The 23,409-nt window shown below is 39.1% G+C and overlaps 2 protein-coding genes across 2 annotated transcripts; both read right to left on the reverse strand.

Annotated features, from left to right (window-relative positions):
• Positions 1–1,868: 1,868 nt before the first annotated feature.
• Positions 1,869–22,962, reverse strand: LOC6036295. The gene is given in 5 exon segments (XM_038260588.1): positions 1,869–2,873; positions 2,876–3,084; positions 3,150–3,319; positions 22,531–22,608; positions 22,679–22,962. Coding segments are annotated over 5 exon segments (1,563 nt in total). The 5' UTR covers positions 22,844–22,962; the 3' UTR covers positions 1,869–1,932.
• Positions 12,745–17,855, reverse strand: LOC6036294. Its single transcript, XM_038260587.1, has 4 exons — positions 15,993–17,855; positions 15,707–15,931; positions 14,727–15,650; positions 12,745–14,667 (listed from the first exon to the last, which is right to left on the reverse strand). The coding sequence occupies exons 1-4, from the start codon at positions 17,455–17,457 to the stop codon at positions 13,061–13,063; spliced, it is 4,221 nt and encodes a 1,406-aa protein (XP_038116515.1). The 5' UTR covers positions 17,458–17,855; the 3' UTR covers positions 12,745–13,060.
• Positions 22,963–23,409: the final 447 nt, after the last annotated feature.

The raw sequence follows: 23,409 nt of genomic DNA on the forward strand, positions 1-23,409 counted from the left end.
AAAATTAAAACCATAAAATAAATCACCAAATTATAAAATCTAGGGATTTAGTACTTGATAATTCTCGCCAAAACTTTACTCTGGAAAATCGATACACGAAATTTCTATTATTTTCTTCTCTAAATTTCTCTAAACTAAAATATGACTCCGAAAATGATCCGAACTAAGAAAACGGAAAAAAAAATCAAAATTTAATAATTTAATAATTTAAAAATTTTATAACTCAATAATTTAATAATTTAATAATTTCATGATTTAATAATTTAAAAGATTAAAAATTTAATAATTTAATAATTTAATAATTTAATAATTTAATAATTTAATAATTTAATAATTTAATAATTTAATAATTTAATAATTTAATAATTTAATAATTTAATAATTTAATAATTTAATAATTTAATAATTTAATAATTTAATAATTGAATAATTTAATAATTTAATAATTTAATAGGAGCAGTGCGTGGCCGAATGGTTACGCTGTCCACTTTGTAAGCGGATGATTCTGGGTTCGATTCCCATCTGCTCCAACCTTCCATCGGATGAGGAAGTAAAATGTCGGTCCCGGCCTTGGTTGTTAGGCCGTCCAGGTGTAGGAGTCGTCTCCATGCCATAAGTACAAACAACACACCAAACCAAGCCTACTCCGGTGGAATCGCTGGCGGCGGCTGGACTCGCAATCCAAAGGTCGTCAGTTCAAACACTGGGGTGGAAGGTTCCTTGGAGTAGAAAGAGGTTTGGGTGCTCTCCCCATTCAAGCCTTCGGACTCCTAGGTTCGAGCCGAAACTTGCAATAGAGACCACAAAAGACCCGGGGGTCGTTAATGTGGATGGTTTGATTTTTTTTTAAATAATTTAATAATTTAATAATTTAATAATTTAAAAATTTAATAATTTAATAATTTAGTAATTTTATAATTTTATAATGTTATAATTTTATAATTTTATAATTTTATAATTTTATAATTTAATAATTTTATTATTTAATAATTTAATAATTTAATAATTTTAGAATTTAATAATTATTTAATTTAAGAATTTAATAATTTTCCAAGTGGATTTCGTCATGTTGTGATAATTGGGAATATAATCAATTCTACCTGGATCAGAGGGGCAACAGAATTTTTATTTTTTTCAATAAACCAAAAATTTAAAAATTTAAATTTTTATGTTGAAAAAACATAAAATATCTAAAAAGTTTCATAGCTTCAATTTTTTAAAATTCTGTAATTTTTCGAATTTTGTTATTTTGATTTTAATAAAATTGGTATTTATTGTATTAAGCAGATGTTTTAAAAATAATGAGTTGTAATGTTATGTTAAATTAATATAACAAATCTCACTACATTAAAAAAAATCGCTCCTTGAAGATTATTTCAAAGTTTCGTATGAAAAAAAAAAAATCAATAATTTTTAGAAGAAAATTTTCTTCATTAACAACTTCTTAGAAATTGATGTTTTCGCACTCAACGAAAGAGATTGAATTTATTTAATTCCTAATAATATTTTCCTTTGTAGTTTGAAAGAAATTCTATCGTTCTTAATTATTTTGTTTATCAAAATTGCTATCCGCGCGAAATGCGCGTCTGAGCAAAATTAGCCAGCGATCCGCGCCGTCCGTAACAACCCTGTATATAGGGCAATGGAAGGAACCAGAGCCAAACTAGTTTGACCAAGATGATCTAACAGCGTCAACCAAAGGGGCATCATCAGTATCATCCACCCTTGGCCTGCAAAATACTCACACTTAACATTGATAAGAAATAATAGTTTCATTTATCTGCGTAAAATTAAAGACAAATTCAAAAATGAAAACATTTGAATACAAAAATTACGAGTGAAAGGAGAATCAATAATTAAACACAACGTTTTGAGTTTAAAAATAGTATATTTATAAAATATATGTAAACCCACGTAAAATTCACACCCCAACTAATCCCACAGTTCCTCGTCGAGCCGATCCCCTTCGGAACCTGGCCCACCACCGCCGCCATCCGCCCCATCCCACGCATTACCCCGCTCTCCGTCCGCCGGCACTTCTTCCTCGTCCAAATCGTACTCAAAGTCCTCCTCACTGCCCAGCACCGACTCGTCATCCCCGTTCAGCGTTATCACGTTCTCTTCGGAAATGCGGTACGAAGCCCCCGCCAGAATCGGCCTCAACTCGTCCAAATCGGTGGTCAGTTCAACGTTCATGCAGGACACTACCAGCTGCAGCGGAATGCGGTATTCGTTCTCCTCGTAGTGGTAGTAGTCTTCCTGCTGGAGTCTTAACCTGCGGATTTGGTATTCCGCTTCTTCGAGCAGGCGTTCCGGTCGTTGCCGCAGGTCGGGTTCCTGCACAGGGTAATCAACGCTGTAGATCAGCTTGTACTCGTCGCTGGTGGAATCGAGCAGTTCATCGTCGTAGTTTCCGCTGTCGTTCCGTGATCGTTCGACCGGGACGTAGTAATCGATGTCACGGCCGAGCGGTTGATCTTCGTCGTCACTCAGATCGATGTCGTCCCCGTTGGAATCCACCTCGTCGAGGACATCACGGAACTCTTCAAGACCTTCTCCTGGTGCTACCGCCGCGTCAAAATCATCAGGGTCTTCGTCCCGTTCCATGACGATTTCGCCTACTTCTTCATCAAAGTAAATCTTCGGTTCGGCTGGTTGACCTTCACCGGAAGGTCCAGGTGGTTCCTCAGACTGTACCGTGGGCGCGACTTGCGTCGTTACCACTCCACCTTCAGCTTGAGCAGCGCGTTTCGCTTCCAACACCTCCAAGAAATCCTTCCTCACAAACACTCCCATCTGGCTGACGGGTCCCACGTCCGGCGAGTCCTTCGGCTGTGGCCCAATGCCAAAGTACTTGACCACGTACTCAGGAAGCGCTGGCAAATGTTTTCGCACCACTCCCGAAACTGAGCCCGCGTCCACTCGAACTTGTGATCCTCGTGGCGAAAGCCAGTCTCCAGCAGACCATCAAAGTGCACGTTGTACTCGGAGTTGGGCGTGCTGAAAAGCGCGACCTTGGGTCGAATCAATCCGAAGATGTTGTGTGGGATGGCCTCCAGCACCAGCGGGAACAGGTGCTCGATGCTAAAAAATCGAAAATTGTAATTATTCTTTAACCAAAACGATATCAACCCCGAACGCCCACTTACATCTCGATCCCAATGACCACGTCCGTGTCCTGGAGGCACTCGTTGTAGCTGGCGATGCTGCCGCGCCACACCTCGACGGCAAACTTGCTCGGCCGGCGCTGGATAAAATCCACCATTAGTGGGCGAACCGTGTAAGCCCACTTGGATATTAGCTCCTCGTCGATGTCGACCTACGGGTGATCGGTGGAGTAGAAAATTGGGATTTTTCTTGGAAATTTTGGTTGGCACTTGATTGCAATCGTGGTGACTATTGCACTCGATCGTAGTACAGTCCTGACTCGAATATTCGAAGGCCATGGCAAAATTTCACTTGAGCAATTCTCTACCAAAACCGGAAATGGATTTTATTTGTATTTTTTGATTTGGCTCAAACTTTGTGGGTGCCTTCCCAATGACCAAATAAGCTGTTTTGCGTCATTGGTTCACCCTTACAAGTCTCCATACAATTTTGGCTGCTGTCCATACAAAATTGGTATGTAAGTATTCAAACAGCTGTAACTTTTGAGTGAATTTTCTGATCAATTTAGTGTTTTCGGCAAAGTTGTAGGTATTGTTGAGGACTTTTGAGAAAAAAAATAAATACACGGAAATTTTTTTTTGCTGATTTTTTAATCAACTTTTTTTTCCCCTAAAACTCAATTTCCCAAAATTCGTATTTTTTGATTTTCGAAATTTTTTTGATATGTTTTAGGGGACAAAAATCCGCAACTTTTGAGCCATAGAGAAACATGGTCAAAAAATCTGCCGCCGAGTTATGAATTTTTGAAAAAAATAGTGATTTTGTATAGTGAAATTTCATGCAAAAACAAATTTGACATTATTTTTATCATGCAAAATTGAATTTGCAATCGAAAAGTACTCTACAGATTTTTTGATAAAGGGCTCCGTTTTCAAGATATAGCCACAGAAAGTTTCATTTTAGTGAAATATTTGCAGTTTAAAAAAAAAAAATTAAAATAGTGACCATGACACAGTGGTCGGAAACGCAAATTTAGTAGGAATAATTTATTTCCGCTTCAAGGATGCATTTTCGAGCTTCGGTGTCCAAGAAGCATTTGTTAAAAATGAAATTCTACATCTTTTGGTCAAAACGATATTAGGGTGGTCCAACAATTACTAATATTTTCAAAAACTATCTTCGCTTCTAGATAAGATAGAGGTATACTTTCTTGAACAGTATTGTAGTACTAGCCATTTCAAACAACTTTGTCGAAGACACCAAATCTCTATCTCTTAATCTGATCATTCTACAGCATTTTATATGAAAAGCAGTAGGGTGGCCCACCAAAAAAGTGTTTTTATTGCGTATCTTTTTTGTATTATTTTTGGCAATTTTGGTATCTTCGGGACATATTTAGACCATAAAAATACGCGTCTTTTGAAATGTCAACGAAGTCGCTAGGTCATTTTGGTAAAAAGTTACAGCGTTTTAAAAGTTTTTAATAGGCCTTTTTCAAATGTTTGTATCTTTTCGAGGGGACACAAAAATACGCTCCGCGGTGCCTGAAAGCTCAAAACTTCTTCTTTAATATGAATATAACATCTCAAAAGGGTTTTTCTTAAACCCAAGTTACAGCGATTTAAAAATGGTCATTTTATGAGATTTTGTACCATGCTCTATGAGGAAATTTACATGAATATCGCATTAATCAGTTGATTTGTGGACAAACGTGGTCGAACCTGGTTTTTATGGCAACTAGGGTGGTCTTAGATGAACTAGGGTGGTTCATATTCGTAAGAGTTATAAGATATGTTTGTTTTAAATTCGCATAGAAAGAAAAATAAAAAAAAAACATTTAAAACTTAAATTAGACCTGTTTTAAATAGTAAAGCAGCTGAGGATATGATATCTGATTAGGGTGGCTCAAATTAATTAGAAAAAAAAGATTAAAGATTTTATTCGTTAGAAAATGTATTTTAACATATTATTATTTCTCTACGTTTTTTTCGTAAATCGACTTTTATTTGTGTTTTTTTTTAATAGGTTAAAACTTTCCATGCATTTACTGTGTTTAAGGGTGCCATTTTGCATCATTAGTTGTTCCATACAAAGCTTCATACAATTTTTTTTTTATTCTTTGTCCTCTATCTTAACCTATACCCTAACTGGCTCAATCGGCCTTGCCATCACGGAGCCGTGCGTCTATTTATGCGATATTCATGTAAATTTCCTCATAGAGCATGGTACAAAATCTCATAAAATGACCATTTTTAAATCGCTGTAACTTGGGTTTAAGAAAAACCCTTTTGAGATGTTATATTCATATTAAAGAAGAAGTTTTGAGCTTTCAGGTGCACCGCGGAGCGTATTTTTTTGTGTCCCCCTCGAAAAGATACAAACATTTGAAAAAGGCCTATTAAAAACTTTTAAAACGCTGTAACTTTTTACCAAAATGACCTAGCGACTTCGTTGACATTTCAAAAGACGCGTATTTTTATGGTCTAAATATGTCCCGAAGATACCAAAATTGCCAAAAATAATACAAAAAAGATACGCAATAAAAACACTTTTTTGGTGGGCCACCCTACTGCTTTTCATATAAAATGCTGTAGAATGATCAGATTAAGAGATAGAGATTTGGTGTCTTCGACAAAGTTGTTTGAAATGGCTAGTACTACAATACTGTTGAAGAAAGTATACCTCTATCTTATCTAGAAGCGAAGATAGTTTTTGAAAATATTACTAATTGTTGGACCACCCTAATATCGTTTTGACCAAAAGATGTAGAATTTCATTTTTAACAAATGCTTCTTGGACACCGAAGCTCGAAAATGCATCCCTGAAGCGGAAATAAATTATTCCTGCTAAATTTGCGTTTCCGACCACTGTGCATGAGTGACCATTTCTATAAAAAAAAATTTTTAAGACTTCAGAAAATTTGCTATAAATTTGTCTAAGAGACATTGAAGATTGGACCTCGGGTTGCTGAGATAGAGCCACTTTAAGAAAAAGAAATACGAAAATTGAAGTTTTCTAAGTCTCATCAAAACAACCCACCATTTTTTAATGTCGGTATGTCAGCAACTAATGGTCCGATTTTCAATGTTTTAACATGAAACATTCGTGAAATTTTCCGATCTTTTCGAAAAAAAAATATTTTGAATTTTTTTAAATCAGGACTAGTATTTTAAATGTGCGTAATATTCAATGTTTGGCCCTTTTAAAATGTTAGTCGATTTTGGGAAATTGAGTTTTTGTAAAAAAAAGTTGATTAAAAAATCTGCAATTTTTTTTCCGTGTACCATTTTTTTTCTCAAAAGTCCTCAACAATACTTACAACTTTGCCGAAGACACCAAATTGATCAGAAAATTCACTCAAAAGTTACAACTGTTTAAATATTTACATACCATTTTTGTATGGACAGCAGCCAAAATTGTATGGAGACTTGTAAGGGTGAACCAATGACGCAAAATAGCTTATTTGGTCATAGGGAAGGCCCCCCACAAAGTTTGAGTCAAATAAAAAAATACAAAAAATAAAAATGGTCGAAATCGGCCGATTTCGTAGAGAGTTGCTCACTTCGGTTAATCGAATAAAAAAAATGTTTTTTTCGTTGTCTTAAAATTTAATATATTTAATATTTAAAATATAATATTTTTGATTGTCTAGCTTAAGTGGCTTAAGTATGACCCCTAAACTACTCTAAAGTGATTAGTAATTTATAAATTAAAGATGGTGGCCAAAATAGCTGTAATGAAATATTTAAAAAATGTATTTTTTATTTTAATCCTCTACTGCCCAACATTTTCTTTTCGAACATTTTTATTTCTCCCGTGTTTAGGAAGTTATTTTGAGCAACTTTTGTTTTACGAAAAATTTTGTGATTGTTTTCAAATTTTTTGCTCTAGAATAACACCGTTATCATTTAAATTGTTAAAAAATGCGTAGAGGCATAGTCTGAGACACTACAAATTTCTGCTTAGTTCTTTTTACTTAAAATATAGGAAATGTTAGTAAATAACACAGCCAAAATTGACCCCTAAAAAACTAACATTTTTAAAACCATTGGTTGGCAAAGTCACATAAAACAAATCAAACATCCAACCCTAAAATTTTCTTAAATTTTAAGAGTTCTTCTTTCCAATGCTTGTTAAACATCAAAAATTGGTTGAAAATTGATTTTTAGCGATTTTTTAGATCGAAGCCCGTCCAAAGGCGGGGTTGGGTTGTAGAGGGTTAATAGACAATCAACCATTGTTGGAATTCGAGCGAGAAGAAGGAAAGCATTTCTCGCTCGCGAACGAGGGAGAGAACTTGTAGTACTTTTCTCTTCTCGCTCGCGCTCGCATTTTCGTTCGCGTTCTCGCTCTCGCCACGAGCGCTCGCGAGCGCCTCGTTCTAGCCGTTCGCCCCAAGCTAGCAATTTGTTTATCAGGCTTATGAATACGAACCAGGCGATGGTATAGAGGTGTAACTTCAATCGCTTTGTTGTTTTTTGTTCGTTTCTAACACGTTCAACTTCTCGCGAACGGGCAAATCTGGCTCGCGAGAAAGCCCGTTCGCGAGCGGAGGAGAGCACGGGCAATCGGTGAGTTTCTCTCGGCAGCTCGATACTCGCGGCGAGAACTCGAGAGAGAGAAAATTTTCTCGCGAGAGCGCGATAATACCAACACTGCAATCAACCATTCAAATTTGACTAAAATGGGGTCGCAGAACTCGAATTTAAGGTTAAAGTTAGAAAATGAAAAAAAAAACGATTTTATTTTGTTCGTGATTTGAGTCCCATACAAACCTTCGGATAATTGAAAGTCCGGACAATCGAGGCTTCGGATAATCGAGTAAGGACTGTATTTCGATCGTAATTCCTCGAATCACGATTGAGATTACTCGATTGAAATATTACGATTGTAAGTTGTCAACGGTAATTCGAACGTATTTTTTTGACAAATTACGATCGACGATAGAGGTAATCTCGATTTATTCAAAAAAAATCAAAGGTTCAATAACTCTGGAACTATTTTTTTTAATTTTAACATTAAAATACAAAAGTAAAAAACTCAAAAAACTCCGAAATTCTAAACTTTTAAAAAGCAAAAATTCTAACTGGAAAATGGAAAAAATTAGAAACTTCTAAAACAAATTAATATTCCAAACTATGAAAATTTCAAATTTCTTAAAATTTAAAAGGTTGAAATTAAAAGTATATAAATTTCTAACTTTTCGAGATAAAAATTCCAAACTATTAAAATTCAAATGAAAAAAAAAATAAAAAGAAAAATGAGAAAATTTAAACATTCTTAAAATTCAAGAAAACTAGCTTTTAAAATATTGAAAAAAATACAAAATTTTTGAATAACCGATACTTAGTTTTTTTTATGTCTAAATCTAAAAGATTAAAAATAAATTGAACTTCTTGAAAATTTTAAAATGTTTGAGATCCTTAAATTTTATATTTTGTACATTGTTGAATTACAATTTAGACTCGATTATCCGAAGCCTAAATTTTACGAACTTTCGATTATCCAAAGTCTTCGGATAATCGAATCAAGAACAAAAAAAAAATCCAAGGCCTTCGATAATCAAGTCTGGATTGTATTCTAAAATTCTAAATATCAAAAATTATGGAACTAAAAACTGCAAAAAAATAAAACTTAGAATCTAAAAAAATAAAATTAAATTTTTTTAAAAAAATTAAAAAATTATGTCAAGAATAAAAATTGCAAACATTAAAAATTTAAAGATTCCTAACTATCAAAATTATTTTTTTTTATTAAAAATTTAAATATTAAAAAAAAACAAAAAAAAATCCTTAAATAAAGATTCATAAAAACAAAAGCTCAATAAGGCCGATGCAAATATTTAAAAAAGTTTTTGTCCCTCGGCCCTGGCCGAGGTCAAGAGGGGGGCAAAAAAATAAAAAAATATAAAAATTTGAATAACAAGCCATAGTCTTCACAATTAAATGAAAAAAAGTGTTTTAAAATGCATTTTACACTAGTTCAGTTGTTTTGCAATCATTAGTTTTCAAAAAATCTAAGATCTGACAAAAATAAAAATTGCATCGAAAAAAAAGATTTTGCATCGAAAATTTTCAAAAAATCTTAAGATTTTTTAATAAACCCAAACATGCTAAAAATGATTCTAAACGCAGAAGAATGTATTTTAATTTGATTTCAGCTGGTTGCACATGAATTTTCATTGAAATTTTGAAGTTTATTGTAAAAATATTTTTTTTGCCCCCTGATTTTTCGGGCCAATTTTGAAGGGGGGGTGACAAAAACTTCTAAAAATATTTGTACCAGCCTAACCTAAAAAAAATAAATTATGAAATATTAAAATCAAGAAATAAAAAGGAATATTTTTAATTTTATATTTCAGATACTTTTTCTAAATTAACTAAAAAATTTGTTGAAAATATTGAATTTCTTAATTTTTTTAAAATGTTTGAAATTTAGAAATTTTTGTTTTTTAAATACTATTGATTTGCAGTTCAGGCTCGATTATCCGAAGCCTCAATTGTACAGTACCTGTTCGGTAACAGTCACCGAATGCTGCTCGCTAACTGGGCTGTACGAAAAATAACGAGGGGACCACCGATGCATAATATTTTTCTCATGAAATATAAAAATAAAAGTTAATGAAATGTATTTACAATCCTTACGTTTCATATTTTTTTTTGAATGTGACTTAAAATTAAATAAAAGTTTGAAAACAGTTTTTTTTTATCTATTGAACATGATTTTTGCATCTATTAACCCCTCTGTCATTTCGGTTTGTTTTGGTTTTTTGACGTTGGTCTGCTGGGCGGACGCCTAGAAATGAGCAGAAACTTGCAACACAGACCACAAAAGACCCGGGGGTCGTTAAAGTGGTTTGCTTTGCTTTTTTCTGCATTCGAATGAGCGAATCCAAATTACAGATTGTCAAGGCAAACAGATTGGCCAATGTTTCTGGACACCAAACGTGCTGGACACCAACCGCCCTTTACGCCCAGCAAAACTGGCAGTGTTGCAAGCGCAAAACATACGTTGCCAGTGCCGATTTATTTTGCATCGGCCAATCTGTCTCGAGACAATCTGTAATCCAAATTCGCTAATTGGAACGACTGACAGCTGTCAAAAGCTTGAAATCACGTGTTCGGAAATTGCGTTGAAACGTCAACATCAATTTGACAACTGATTTTGACGGTTGACTGCTTTTTAATTCGAATACGTTCGAATTAGCGAGCATTCGAATTAGCGGACATTCGAAAGAGCTAAATTCGATTTAACGAGTCCGCTCTGTACCTACAAGTTTTTTCAATAACTTAAAAGCCTGCCAAAATTGTATGGACGAACTCGTGATGCAAAATATCTTCTTTAGTCATAGAAAGTTTATCCAAATCATCAAAAACAAAAAAAAATATGTTCATTAAATTTGCTCATTCTTCGGAAAATTGCTTCTTGGGAAAATTTCGGTCAATTTTTGCCAATCGAGCACAATACTCTTCACGAATATGTCGACTTAGGTATTTCGATCAGCAAACGAAAAAAATACTAACGTGGTGATTATTGCATTCGATCGTAATATTACTATCGTAATTTCTCGACTCACGATCGAGATTTCTCGATCGTAATATTACGATCGTAATTTGTCGATGGTAAGTCGTAATTTGTCGAAAGTAGATTGAGATCATTCGATCGTAATTTCTCGACCTACCATCGACAAATTACGACTGACGATCGAGAAAATCTCGATACGTGTTTTCAAAAATTCAAGTATTCAAAAATTTAAAAAAAACAATAATTTCAAAAATTTAAAAGATATCAGAAATTTTATTTTTTTTTAATTTTAAAAATTTTTTTTTTTTTTAGAATTTTTAAAAACTTAAATTTTTTTATAAATTTTATAAATTTCAAAAATTTCAAAAATTTCAAAAAATTCAAAAATTTAAAAAATTTAAAAAAATTTTAAAATTTTAAAATTTTAGGAATTTCAATTTTTTTTTAATTTCAAATTTTTAAAAATTTCAAAAATTTCAAAAATTTTAAAAATTTCAGAAATTTTAAAAATTTTAAAAATTTCAAAAATTAAAAAAAAATTCTAAAATTTCAAAAAAAAATTTCAAAAAATTCAAAAATTTTAAAAAATTTAAAAATCATAAAAATTTCAAAAAAATCCAATACAGTCGACTCTCTGGTTGTCAATATCCAAGGGACCGTCGAGGAAGAGAAGCATCAGTTTATAGAACGATGCAAAATGAAGACTCGATTGAAATTGGTTGTTTCTTGCCAACCAGCTATGGGAGAGAATCATGGCAACGTCCAGCAAACAAAAACAAAGAAATGTCAAACACCCTTCAAAGCTTCGTTTCTCAAAGAAAAATGTCTATGCAAGCCATGAGAAAATGAAATTATTGACAACCGGAATAGATTTTTAGAGCAAATAGAATCCAACGGACCGTCGAGGAAGAGATCCTTCAAGTAAGAGAAAATATCGAGGAATAAAGACAATCGAAGTATGCAGTTTGAAGGGACTGAAGAATTCATCGGTACATGGAGCAATATTGATATCGAGAAGATCGACAGCCAGAGAGTCGACTGTATTTCGAAAATTTCAAAAATTTTAATTTTTTTTTTTAAATCTCAAAAATTTAAAAAAAAAATCAAAAAATTTTATTGGCAAAATGGTGGCAAAAATTCAAATCATTTTAGCTCGACAATCAAAAATTGAACAACGAAAAAAATTGTATTTTCGTGATTCGATAATCCGAAGTGAATTTATTGCGAGGCCTTCGGATAATCGAGTGTGGACTGTACTGCCCCTGATCGCTTAACTGTCCCATATGCATTTTTATCAATTTCGAGTTATTGATGCAGTTTGGTTCAACATCGTGTGCTTTTTCAAAAGAGAAAAAAAAAACAAATCAGGAGGAAATCCAGTTTTTTTGCGAAAGAGTTATTGGATTGAATTGGATTTTATTTCATTTTTTTTATAAATTAAAAAAAATTTAAATTAAAAAAAAAATTAAAATTGTTGAAATTTTTAAAACATAAAAAACTTAAATTTTAAAAAATATTGAAATTTTCAAAGTTTTTAAAATTTGTTGAATTTTTTTAATTTTCGATGTTTTTAAATTTTTTCAATTTTTTAAATTTATTTTTATTAATCTTAAAATTTCTGAAATTTTAAATTTTTTAAATTTTTTTAATTTTTTTAAAATTTTTGATATTATTAAATTTTTTAAAAATTTTGAAATTTTCGAATTTTTTTAAAATTTTAAAAAAATTTCAATTTTTCAATTTTAGAAATTTATGAAATTAAAATGCCGTTTAAATAAAAAATATTCAAAAAATGGTATTACAAATTACGATCGTAATTTCTAGATCCACGAGCGAGATTTCTCAACAGTAAAATTACGATCGTAATTTCTCGATGGTAAGTCGTAATTTCGTCGCTTGTGTGCTATCTTGTGACACGTCCTATCTTTCTATTGCAGACGTGTCACAAGATAGCACACAAGCGACGATTTGTCGATGGTAGATCGAGATTTGTCGATGGTAAGTCGTAATCTTACCATCGAGAAATCTCGATCGTGAGTCGAGAAATAACGATCGTAATATTACGATCGAATGCAATAATCACCACGTAAGACTACATAAAAAAACACCCGGTTTTGTTTCATTTAATCAGTTTCAGAAACTTGACTGTTTTATTATTGAATTAATCTTAAGTTAGGTTGGCTGTTTGCAAATATTTACACTATTTCTTTCAAATATATAGTAAAAGAAACTTCTGGTTGATTGCTTTCAGAAACGCAACTCTCGTAATCCTCTTTCACGCAATTACACACAAAACAAAACGGACCAACGGATATCTTCGCCTCAATTGAAGATACCATTCAAGGGATTGAGTGTGGCGGGTACCGTACAACCAGATAGGTGTACGGTTAAATAAATAAGCTTGCTCACACACACACACACACACACACTAGACGATCTCGCCCTGGTTGAGCTGCTTCCAGAAGCGAGCATCCTTCCGGTGCACGAACGTGGCCAGCATCAGCTTCGTGCGGCCACTCACTTCGTAGCTCGGGCACCACCGGCAAAGCCACTCGTAGATGTCGGCAAACCCGAAGCGGGTGAACCGCACGAGTCCGGCGACGGCCGCCTCCTGCACGCGCTGGTTGCCGCCGGCGAGCTGGACAATGTTGCCGAACATTTGCATGAAGCGCGACACGTCCTGGAAGTTGGGTTGCGTTTTCAGGATCGCCGAGATGGTGAAGATGAGACAGCAGATCCGATCGTCCAGCGCGTCGGTGCGGTCTGCGTGCTCCAGCTGCTTGAGGTAGTCGTTGAGGAGCGGGTACAGGTGCTTCTGGACGATGGCGTCCTTGGCCCACTCGTAGCCCTTGCGTTTCGCGACCAGGATGAGGCAGTAGTCGACGTTCTTGAGCTTGTTGGCTTTGATCTTTTCGACGAGGTTCGTGATGAGTTCGTCGTACGTGGGTTGGCCGGGTTGGTAGCCGTAAAAGTACTTGAACAGCTTCATTAGTTCGGCTTTCTTGTAGAGGGCCGCATCCTGGGCGTGGCTCCGCTCCATGAAGTTGATGTTCATGAGCACGGTCCGGATGGTGCTGACCATGGCGTCCGAGTTGTCGTAGTAGACGCTGCCCTTTTTGGGCAAGGCATGCGGGAAGGCTTTTAGGACGAGGTAGATTAGCGGGAGACCCTTGAAGTTGAAGTAGTACAAGCACTTGTACATGAAGAGTCGAGCCGTGCACCCGTACAACCGGCTGCTGTCGGACATCCCGATGTAGAGGTACGTCAGCGTCGTAACGGTCTCCAGCATGACTTTGTCCGCGCCGGCCTTCAGCGTAAACACCCGCCGGTCAATCTCATGCAACAGAACCTTGTCCAGCGTAAACAGCGTCTCGTTCATCGTTTTGACTAGCAACACCAACTGCTGAACCGTTTTCGGCAAGACCGGCGCCGGTGGGGAACACTGCACGTCCAGCACCAAGTCCTGTTGAGCCACACCAAAGTCCATGACCGCCACCGAAATCAACCTCGTATTGTCCGTAAGGGCTAAAATTTCCGCACAACTCCGCTGCACGTTCTCCACCGTCCATTCTGCGGCCACGTGCCTCTGGATCATGGCCACAATTCGTCGCACCATTCCCGCCTCCTTGGGCGCCATCTCGGGTGCCATATTCCGCAGGACCTCCGCTCGGCGCCCGCTGCTGTACCGCGCAATCGTCTTGCCGATCGGCGTATTGTCATACTCCTGGGACAACCTACTGGCCAGCGGGTTATTCACCGGAATCACCCTCGAATCTACGGTGTACATCGAGCCGCGACTCTCCGGTGGCGGAGACATTGGCGAATCGTAGCTGAGGGGGGTGCCGTCGTCTTCCGGGAGTGGGGACATTGGGGAATCTTCGGCGGTAAATGCTTCCGCGTCCGGCGACATGGGCGAATCTTCCAGCGGTGGCGACTCGGGAGAATCGGTCGTCGCGATGTTCGACGGAGGAACGTCAATTTGCAGGGGGACCTTGAAGTCGTTCCAGGGCGCGGTGCTGGTCGAGGGTTTGGGTTCTGAAATGAAAGTTATGTTATGGTATTGCTTGAAATACTGTAAATTCTGGTGAACAAACCTTCCAGAACCGGTGCCACCTTCCGCTCCTCTTTAACAACCGTTTGCGACAGCGGTTCCAACGGCATCTTAAACTCCTCGTCCATGTCTTCATCGTCCTCGTCATCCCACATAACACCACTATCGATCGGGTTCAAGCTCGACGGCAGCGCAAAGTAGTCCTTAATCGTGGAAAACTTCCGATCCCAATCGTCCTCCAGCAGCGACTCCGTCTCAGGTGACAACCGCCCCCGCTTCTTCGGATTCCTCGCACCCGCACTACTCCTACTCGAACCGGCCGAGCTGCCCGAATCCGTCCGCTCGCGCAGCTTGCGCTTGCTAATGGCCGGACTCGTCGGCGTTTTGAACTGGTCCTTGACCAGGTCGTTCGTTTCCCGCACCTTGATGGGCGATATCAACGTGCCGTTGCTGCCGATCGAGGTGCAGCTCGAGCTAGCCATGGACCGCGCCGGTGACCCCTCCACGATGATCATCATCCGTTCGGTGGACTCTTCGTCGTCGGTCGCCGTGGCCGAGTCGCTGCCATCGTCGCCAAGCCGCACGTCCAGGTAGTGCTTCTTGCCCGCACCGTCGCTGTCGGAGAGGTCGGCCAGGGTGAACTCCGCCGGAAGGGACTGGTTGAGGGTGGGTTCTTGAGGTGTGGGGGAGCGGGCACTGGGAATTTCTTCGGTCTCTATCGCAAGCGGCGAATCTGGCCGAATTTGAGCCGGTTCGATTGAGGAGGTGGCTTGGATTTCGACGGGTTCTTGTTCCGGTTCAACGGAGGCACTTTCTAGGGCGATCTTTTCGGGCTCTTCGTTCGAAGTAACCGCCGACGTTGCCGCAGGACTTTGCTCCTTTGAGCATTTTTCGATTTCTTTGGTTTCATCCGTCGATGAGGAAGTATTCACAGATTGTTCAATTGTTGGCAAAGACGTTACAATTTCTGGAAAATTGAAATTTTGATGAGTTGGTAACTAAAAGAAACTTATAAAAACTTACCTTCTTCAAGCTCCGCCGGTAAGCTTTCCACTGCCGATTCTTCAATCTCGTGCAACGCCTCCGAAGCAGTTTCAGTAAGTTCATTCACAACCTGTTCTTGCTCCTGCTGTTGAATCACATTTTGACCATCCTCCATCACCGGCCTTTGCTCCGGAGTCTCCTCCTCTTCGTCAGGCATCTCCGGAGATCGCTCCGAAGGCACATCCTCCCACGATTCGTTGGAAGCTATCAAAAAAAGTGATTTTAAATTAAAAATGCCCTTTTTCAAAACGCAAATCCGCCAAACCTTCCTCGGCGACATCCGCCTCGTAATCATCGCCGCCTTTCCCACCGGCCGGGACGCTCGCCGCCCGTTTCACAACCGGCGTCACCTTCCTCGCCCCATCCCCGAGCATCGCAGCTTGCGCGGCCGCCGCCGCCAGCGCCTCGCTCATCATCAGCTGGGTCGCGCTCGGTCCCCGCCGGACCGCTTCCGGATCGATCAAGCTGTTGACCATGGCCAACCGCTCGTTGATGGTGTTGAAGCACTGCTGCTGGCTGTCAAACATGCGCCCATTGCCGAGCAGCCGGAACATGGTTTCGCCGAGCAGGGCCCAGATTTGCGTCAGCTGGGGGTTCACTTCGGTCGGGGTGGGTGCGGCGGCGGCGGCTGCCACGGCCGTCGGCAGATTCTGGATCGAGCTGGCCGGCGAGATGGTTTCCTCCTTTTTGATAGTGAAGCCGCCGGCGAGGTTTTCAGTCTTGCGTACGTAATCTAACCGCCGGCGGATGTTCCGCAGCGTGGTGTTGGTTCCGACGGTGGTCGTGGTCGTTGTGGTGGTGACGGCGACGACTTCAACGGGCTCATCGGTCTGCGTTTCGATGGACTCCTTCTGGACTGGAGGGAGGTCGTCCAGGATGGGTGAGAGGAGGGAAGGCATTTCGATGACGCACTCGCGCAGAATGTCGTCGATGGACTTGGGCACGACCTCGGGATAGTTGACGCCAACGTCCACGCGTCGGATGAAGGCGGATGTGCACGTGGACCGGGTCACGGTCGAGCTAGAGTACATGGTGGCCTTGTCGGCAAAGGTTTTGGCTGGCGCGGGAGCTGGAGAAGGTTCTGCGGTAGTGTTGACCGCCGTAGAAATGAGCGTGGGACCACAGGTCATCGTAGCTTGATCGCGGGACTCCGCATCCGATCGCCGCTTCTTACGAGAGAACTTCTTCTTAGCTAGGATTGCCACCAAGTCCTCCGGCAACGCCACCCCACTTTGCTGTTGACTTTGCCAGTAGTGCCTCAACTCTCGAAGCCGTGGCTGCTGGTCGGCCGGAAGAAGGCCACTCTCGGCCAGCAGAACCGCATTCCTCAACGCATCCCCGGCCAACCCGTCGTACCGCTCCTGGCTCGCGTCTAGCTTCCGCTCCAACTCCGCCACCGTTTCCTTCTCGCGCAGTTCCGCATTGACCCGGGCATTCTCCGCGTCCCGTGTCCGCTCCTCCAGCTCCCCCAGCTGCCTTATGTAATCCTGCTCGCGTTCCGCCGTCCCTCGGTTCTTCCCCAGTTCCGCCTCGTACAGCTGCTTGATCTGCAGCGCCGAACTCCGCAACGACGTAATCTTCTCCTTCAGCGCACCATTCTCCTCCTGCTGGGCCTTTATCTGCCGGATCAACGCATCGGCACTGGCCAACGTGTTGGCTATCACGTTCAGGTCCAGCTGCCCCACCGTATCACTGTTTATCACGCTATAAATAAACTCATCCGCACTCATCCTTGCGCCACCCTCCACAATCCTGGCCACCCCTCGTCGCCACAAAACGGTTCCACAACCTCGTTTCAACCAACCAAAATTTCTTCTCTCAAATGGAAGGGGAACACACAAACTTCAAGTAAACGTTTCCGGGTGATCCCACTCCATCGCTCCCCTAACGTGGCGGCGACGACGTTTCGGATGGCAGCCGGCGCGACCTCGGAACTTGCTTTGCGCGGACGGGGTCACGGTTTTATGGCGTGAAAGTGCTGCTGGCCTTCTTGTTCCGATTTCCTCCTTGCACCTCTTTTTTTTCCTTTCTTGACTTGACACAAAACTCGCGAACAGGCTCTGGCTGCACGTCGAAACGCGAAGCGAATGTGGGCAGGAAAAGGGAACGCGCGATGACAGATGTTGGTTTTTGACAGAAACAGAGAAGGGAAGAGGCCTTTTTGAAGGAACGAGCGCGGCATGCCCTGTGGTAGTTTTGGTTTTGTGTTGGGCCTCCCTCTCGACAGGGTTGCTCGAAATTAAAATTTAATCTTTGACAATACGTATTTTTGTAATTTTTGATTATATTAAAAATGGGTTTAGATCAATGAAAATACGTTAAACGTATAATACTATTCTTCTTATCTATTGGATGTCTTGAGTAGAGTTTTAGATTTTTATAAAGACTGTAAAGCTTTTAAGTAAAAAGGTCTATTCCCGTACCGCAGAATTCTGCAATTCTGCACAGAATCCGCAGCAGACCGTTTTCTCTCAGGCAAAACTTTTGCAATGAGAGAAGCAGAAGTTGCAGCAAAACCGTTCCAGTACTTTTCTGCAGGTAGTTTCTTCTCTCTTCCGCTGGTTAGCTTCTTATGTAAATTTTGCTTTCCCTTTTCTTGCTCTCCTGCAGAACTGCTGCAAAAGAGAGATTTGCAGAAAAGTACGGGCACGCGCTGCAAAAAAGTTACTTTTGCTGGCTGCAAAATTCTGCAGAAGCTGCAGAAATTTTGCAATTCTGCAGGTACGGGAATAGACCTAAATATAGGTGATGAAAAAACCCAGATTTTTGTTGTACTGTTTTTGTTGCTCTGTGTCTATTCTATCCGAACAAACCAAGGCTAAAACAGCTGTCCCAATTCACCATGTGTCCCTCAAAATATTATTTTTTTAATTTTAGATTTTTTTAAAATTTTAATATTTTTTTTGAGAAGCAAAATCATGATAGCCCATGAAAATGCATTTTTATTCAAGAGTTCACCATTGTCAAGTTCAAGTACTTGACATAATTCGCAATTTTCAGTGTAAGAACGGGCCTTGACCGATCTTATGCACTAGGTTCCCACCCTTGCTCTGAGTCAGTACGAGCAGCACGCTAGAACACGCTTTGAGTGTTCGTGCCAGGCATGCACACCTTCTTTTCCGGTTACGCATTTTAACTCGGCCGGGGGTGGTACATTACGTAGGGTTTGATGTAAGTATAAGCGCCTAACCATTTATAGTGTGCCTGTAAACTTTCATTAAAGCAAAAACTGTTATATTTTTAGTTTGAATTCAAAAATTAATTGTTATTTACTGTGAATTGTTTTCTCCTGAAATCTTCCCTATTGTTGAGTCTGTTTATCTGTTGCTATTTCTTTTGTCGCGGTGTTTTGTTACAATTTTTGGTCCTAAGCATGTTATAAAAGTTTACCAAAAATACAATACTAATATTTGTGTTAATCCTTTAACCCTTCCATAAATTGAGTAAGGGCTCAAACCTCACTTGTTTGAAAAAAGGGTGAAGATTGAAAACAATAGACAGTAAAAGAGAATTTATTTTATAAAAATCAAGTATCAATAGTAAGAGAATGATGAGCGTATTTTGAAGAATAAAAATGAGAAGCTAGATGTATTATATGTAAAATTAGACAATAGTTAATAAATAGAGATACAAAACAAGCTTAGATTATAGTAATGATAATTTATAGGACAGATAAAGAATTATTCAAATAAATAAATTCGCAATAAAATCAAAAAAGATTAGGCGAATGATAAATAGACTTGATATTACTATGTAGTACATTAAGGAAAAGTATATTTTTAAGGAAAAAAAAAACAAAACAAAGTTTGTTACAGCAGTATCAATTGATAGAAAAGAGTGGAAAAGCTGTGAGAGATAAGAGAATCAAAAGTTAGTAAAATTAAAATCAAATGTTGAATATTAAATAGAAGAATCAGTAAAGAGTTGGGAATCAGAAGCAAAATAAAAATAGGAGATAGGTGGTAGCTGAGAATGAAGAGAAGAGAAACCCCGTGCGATGTTTCAGGTACATCCACAGCAGTTGACTCAACATACTGCGAATCAAAACAATACCGTCTACAATCACAAATTACTTCCCTTTCCCACATTGTCGCGCCCCTTTCTTTTAGCCGTCTCGACTCTGACCCGCGGTGGTCAAAGGTTTACGATCCGTTTCCACAGGCCACCAGCTAGGTCATCATGAAAACCAAGCCAACGTGGAGGTAAGAAAATAGGACACTCGCAAGGAACCAGAGCTATACTGTTCTGATCAAGATAATTTGGATGATCTAACAGAACTACGGATGTAGTTAGTTACGCTTCTTCCAGGATGTTCCTTACGTGGACGTCAACCGAAGAGCACGCAACAAGGTCAGTGCCATTGCATGCTCTTAGGTATCAATCCTTGGCCTGCAAGAATGTCATTCTGAAATGTTGCTGATAAATTCCCTGGCTGATTTTGGAATCCTACAGACCTTCTGGTCCTGGGTCTCGTGGCGCAGGGGTAGCGGCTTCGGCTGCCGATCCCGATGATGCTATGAGACGCGGGTTCGATTCCCGCCTTATCCACTGAGCTTCTATCGGATGGTGAAGTTAAACGTCGGTCCCGGTTTCTCCTGTCTCGTCAGAGGCGCTGGAGCAGAAATCCCACGTTAGAGGAAGGCCATGCCCCGGGGGGCGTAGTGCCAATAGTTTCGTTTTTTAGACCTTCTGGTCCAGTGAAAAACATCGCTAATTCTAGCGAAGCTGATCCAACAAACAGAGAAGATTCTCACTAAGCCAGTAGGTTTTCAAACGGAATCAAATTAAGATTAAGACAGCTTCTGGATGGATACAACCGCATCGACTCCATAAACAACTTCCATTCATAATTATGAAAAAATCACAATCTCGTCTTCAACTTTTTAAATATTATTATTATTAATATCACTCAGGTTGACATTTGTAAAATTTTCTTATCTCTTCTTTGTTCGCTCTACAGCATTGCCTTCGCTTTCTCGATTGCGAGATTCCTGCCCAAAACTGGTTGTCAGAAGGCTTTAATTGTTGAGGCAATTGCAAACCTCTTTTTACACCTAAGCTTCCATCCACCCCGAAATTCGAAGTGGCGACCTTTGGATTGCAAGTCCCACTTCTTACAAGCGACTCAGCCGAGACAGGGAGACGACTCTTACACCTGGACTGAGCTAACGACCTAACCGCTAGGTTAGACCGGGACCAACATTTACTTCCTTGTCCGACGGAAGGCGTGATCCGACATATCTCGTCTCGAAAAATGTCACCGGGACCGTCTGGGATCGAACCCAGACCGACTGCGCAATCACGCTTACCCGCTTACCCCTTTATATCTTCAATAAAATATAAATAGTCTAAACTATGAAAGTAGGAAAATTATGTATTTAGGGGAAATATACCCATTTTAATCACACTAAGCCGTTCGACCAATTGTCATCACTTTTGCCGTTTTCCGCTATTAAATCAACATTTTCAGATGTATCAACAATGAAGAGTTGCTTGCTCACTTTAATTTGAGCTATTTATTACTTTGGAACAGTCAAAAATACTTTATTTAAACTGTAATTTATGATCAAAGTGCTGATAGGCCGATAATAGAAATAGGCTGAGAAAGGGTATAGTTCCCCTATATACCATTGATAGTAAAAGATTGATTTTGAAATTTTATAATTATTGGTATTGGAAAGATAAGACAATTTAACAAATTAAATCATTTTTTCAGCATTGAAAATCGACAATGGGTTCCGATAAATCGTCAGTTGAAAATTACAGGTTGATAACTATCATCTTTTTCATCAATTCGAACACTTTGAGAGGTTGTATCTCAAAAACTTATAGCCCGATTTGCAAAGTCCCAGAAAAAATGGTAGAAAATTTGAGGTAATTTTCTTTTAAAAAGTATTTTTAAAAAAATGAAAATTTATGCTAAAAAGTGCCTTTCACTTGAAAACTTTTACTTTTTGATTGCAAACCCGGGTTTACTAAATATGATTTTTAACATTTTTATTCACTATTTTTTACGTATTTTGAGAACTTAAGGGTTAAGTATAGCAATGGTTTTTTGTGTACCTATTTTTTTCTGAAAAGTTCTAATAATTACCTATAACCTTGCCTAAGACAACAAATCGGTCAGAAAATGCCATCTCAAGATACATAATTTCATACATTTACATACCCATTTTGTATGATCAGCCCCCAAAATTGTGTGGAGACTTGTATTATAGTAAACTAAAATTGCGAAATGACTTTTTTTTTGCATGGCCAAAGTTGAGACCGAGCCACGTAGCCCAGTGGTAACGCTTCCGCCTCGTAAGCGGTAGATCGGGGTTCAAATCCCGGCTCGGACCAACACAACTGGTGATCTTTTCCCTTCTGGAATTGATTACTTAGTAAAGGGAAGGTAGTGTATCGTCACAAACTGGACCTTATCACGACACCTTAGGGAGGCGACCTATGGAATGTTAACATTAACCCTAACATGTTAACATTAAGTTGAGAATGAAACTGCCACTGAATCCGCTTTGTAAATGCCGGCCTCGATACTCTTCAAGGGTGTTCCCCTCAGGAACTGGGAAAGATTTACTTTACTTTTTACAAAGTTTTATTAGAATAAAACAAATACAAACAAAAGTCGATTGGCGAAATAGTAGAGAACCACGCATATTTAAAAAAAAACTATTATACTGACTTTACTTTTGGCCAAAACAGTTTTGTAAACATTGTCCAGGGAATGTTTCAAACCGCGAAATGGGTTTCAGAGAAAGAATAAGCTTTAAAAAATTACTAACAAATCGACGTTGTCCACCTACCTCGAGAATCTGCTCCACGCTCTGCAAGGTTTTCAGCAGTGTAAAAAACTTCATTTCCGCGCAACCAAATTCGACGACCTGCAATGAATTTGAATAATCAAAACTATTCACGGATAACAACGATAACAACCGAATGTTGGAATCATACCTTTTTGAACGAATCCTTCCACAGGTCCAGCTCGAGCAGTCGCAACACGGTCAGATAGCGCTGTTCGTATATCGGTGGCTCGAAGCGGATTTTATTTTCCTCGTCAAAGTAGCAACTGTTGTCAAAGTTGTACGGCGGTTTTATCAGCTCCATTACCGTGTCCATCGTGGCAGTTCCGGTATGGTTTCAAGTTTCCTGAACGTGGAGCGGTGGCACTGAAGTTGAACTTGCAGATTCCTGCGCGCACTTCTCAGCCAGGTAAAAACAGAAATGTAAACAAAACACAAATTTTGAATAGGCCTTTTCGTTTGTGTTTTGAGTCTTTTGCTTTGGGATGACGCTACAACTCCAGTGGTGGAGATAGAATAGTATTCGGTGGGGGCTTGATGCAATTTATCCCAATTTGGTTCTAAAATAGGGTCTTAAAGCCGAGCTCGAGGCCGAGCTTAAAGCCCTATATATGTAAATGTTTATGTACACTTAACCCCCGGTGGTTGGTCACTTTTTCGTTTGACCCTTTTTAGTTCGTACAACGATTAAAACCCTTTTCTTTTAACATGTTTTTATTTTATTGCAAAACAAATTAATTAATAGGACAACATTTTATCGATGGATCAACTATGGTCCCCATGGAACGAGCTGTCAAGTAGAAACTTTTCTGCCAAAAAGGGCCGCGAAGTTATTTTTTTTAATTCGTTTTAAATCCTTTGTGATTGTAAAAAAGATCATTG

The sequence above is a fragment of the Culex quinquefasciatus genome, chromosome 3 (genome assembly GCF_015732765.1).
Source record: "Culex quinquefasciatus strain JHB chromosome 3, VPISU_Cqui_1.0_pri_paternal, whole genome shotgun sequence".
Taxonomy (NCBI): Eukaryota; Metazoa; Arthropoda; class Insecta; order Diptera; family Culicidae; genus Culex; species Culex quinquefasciatus.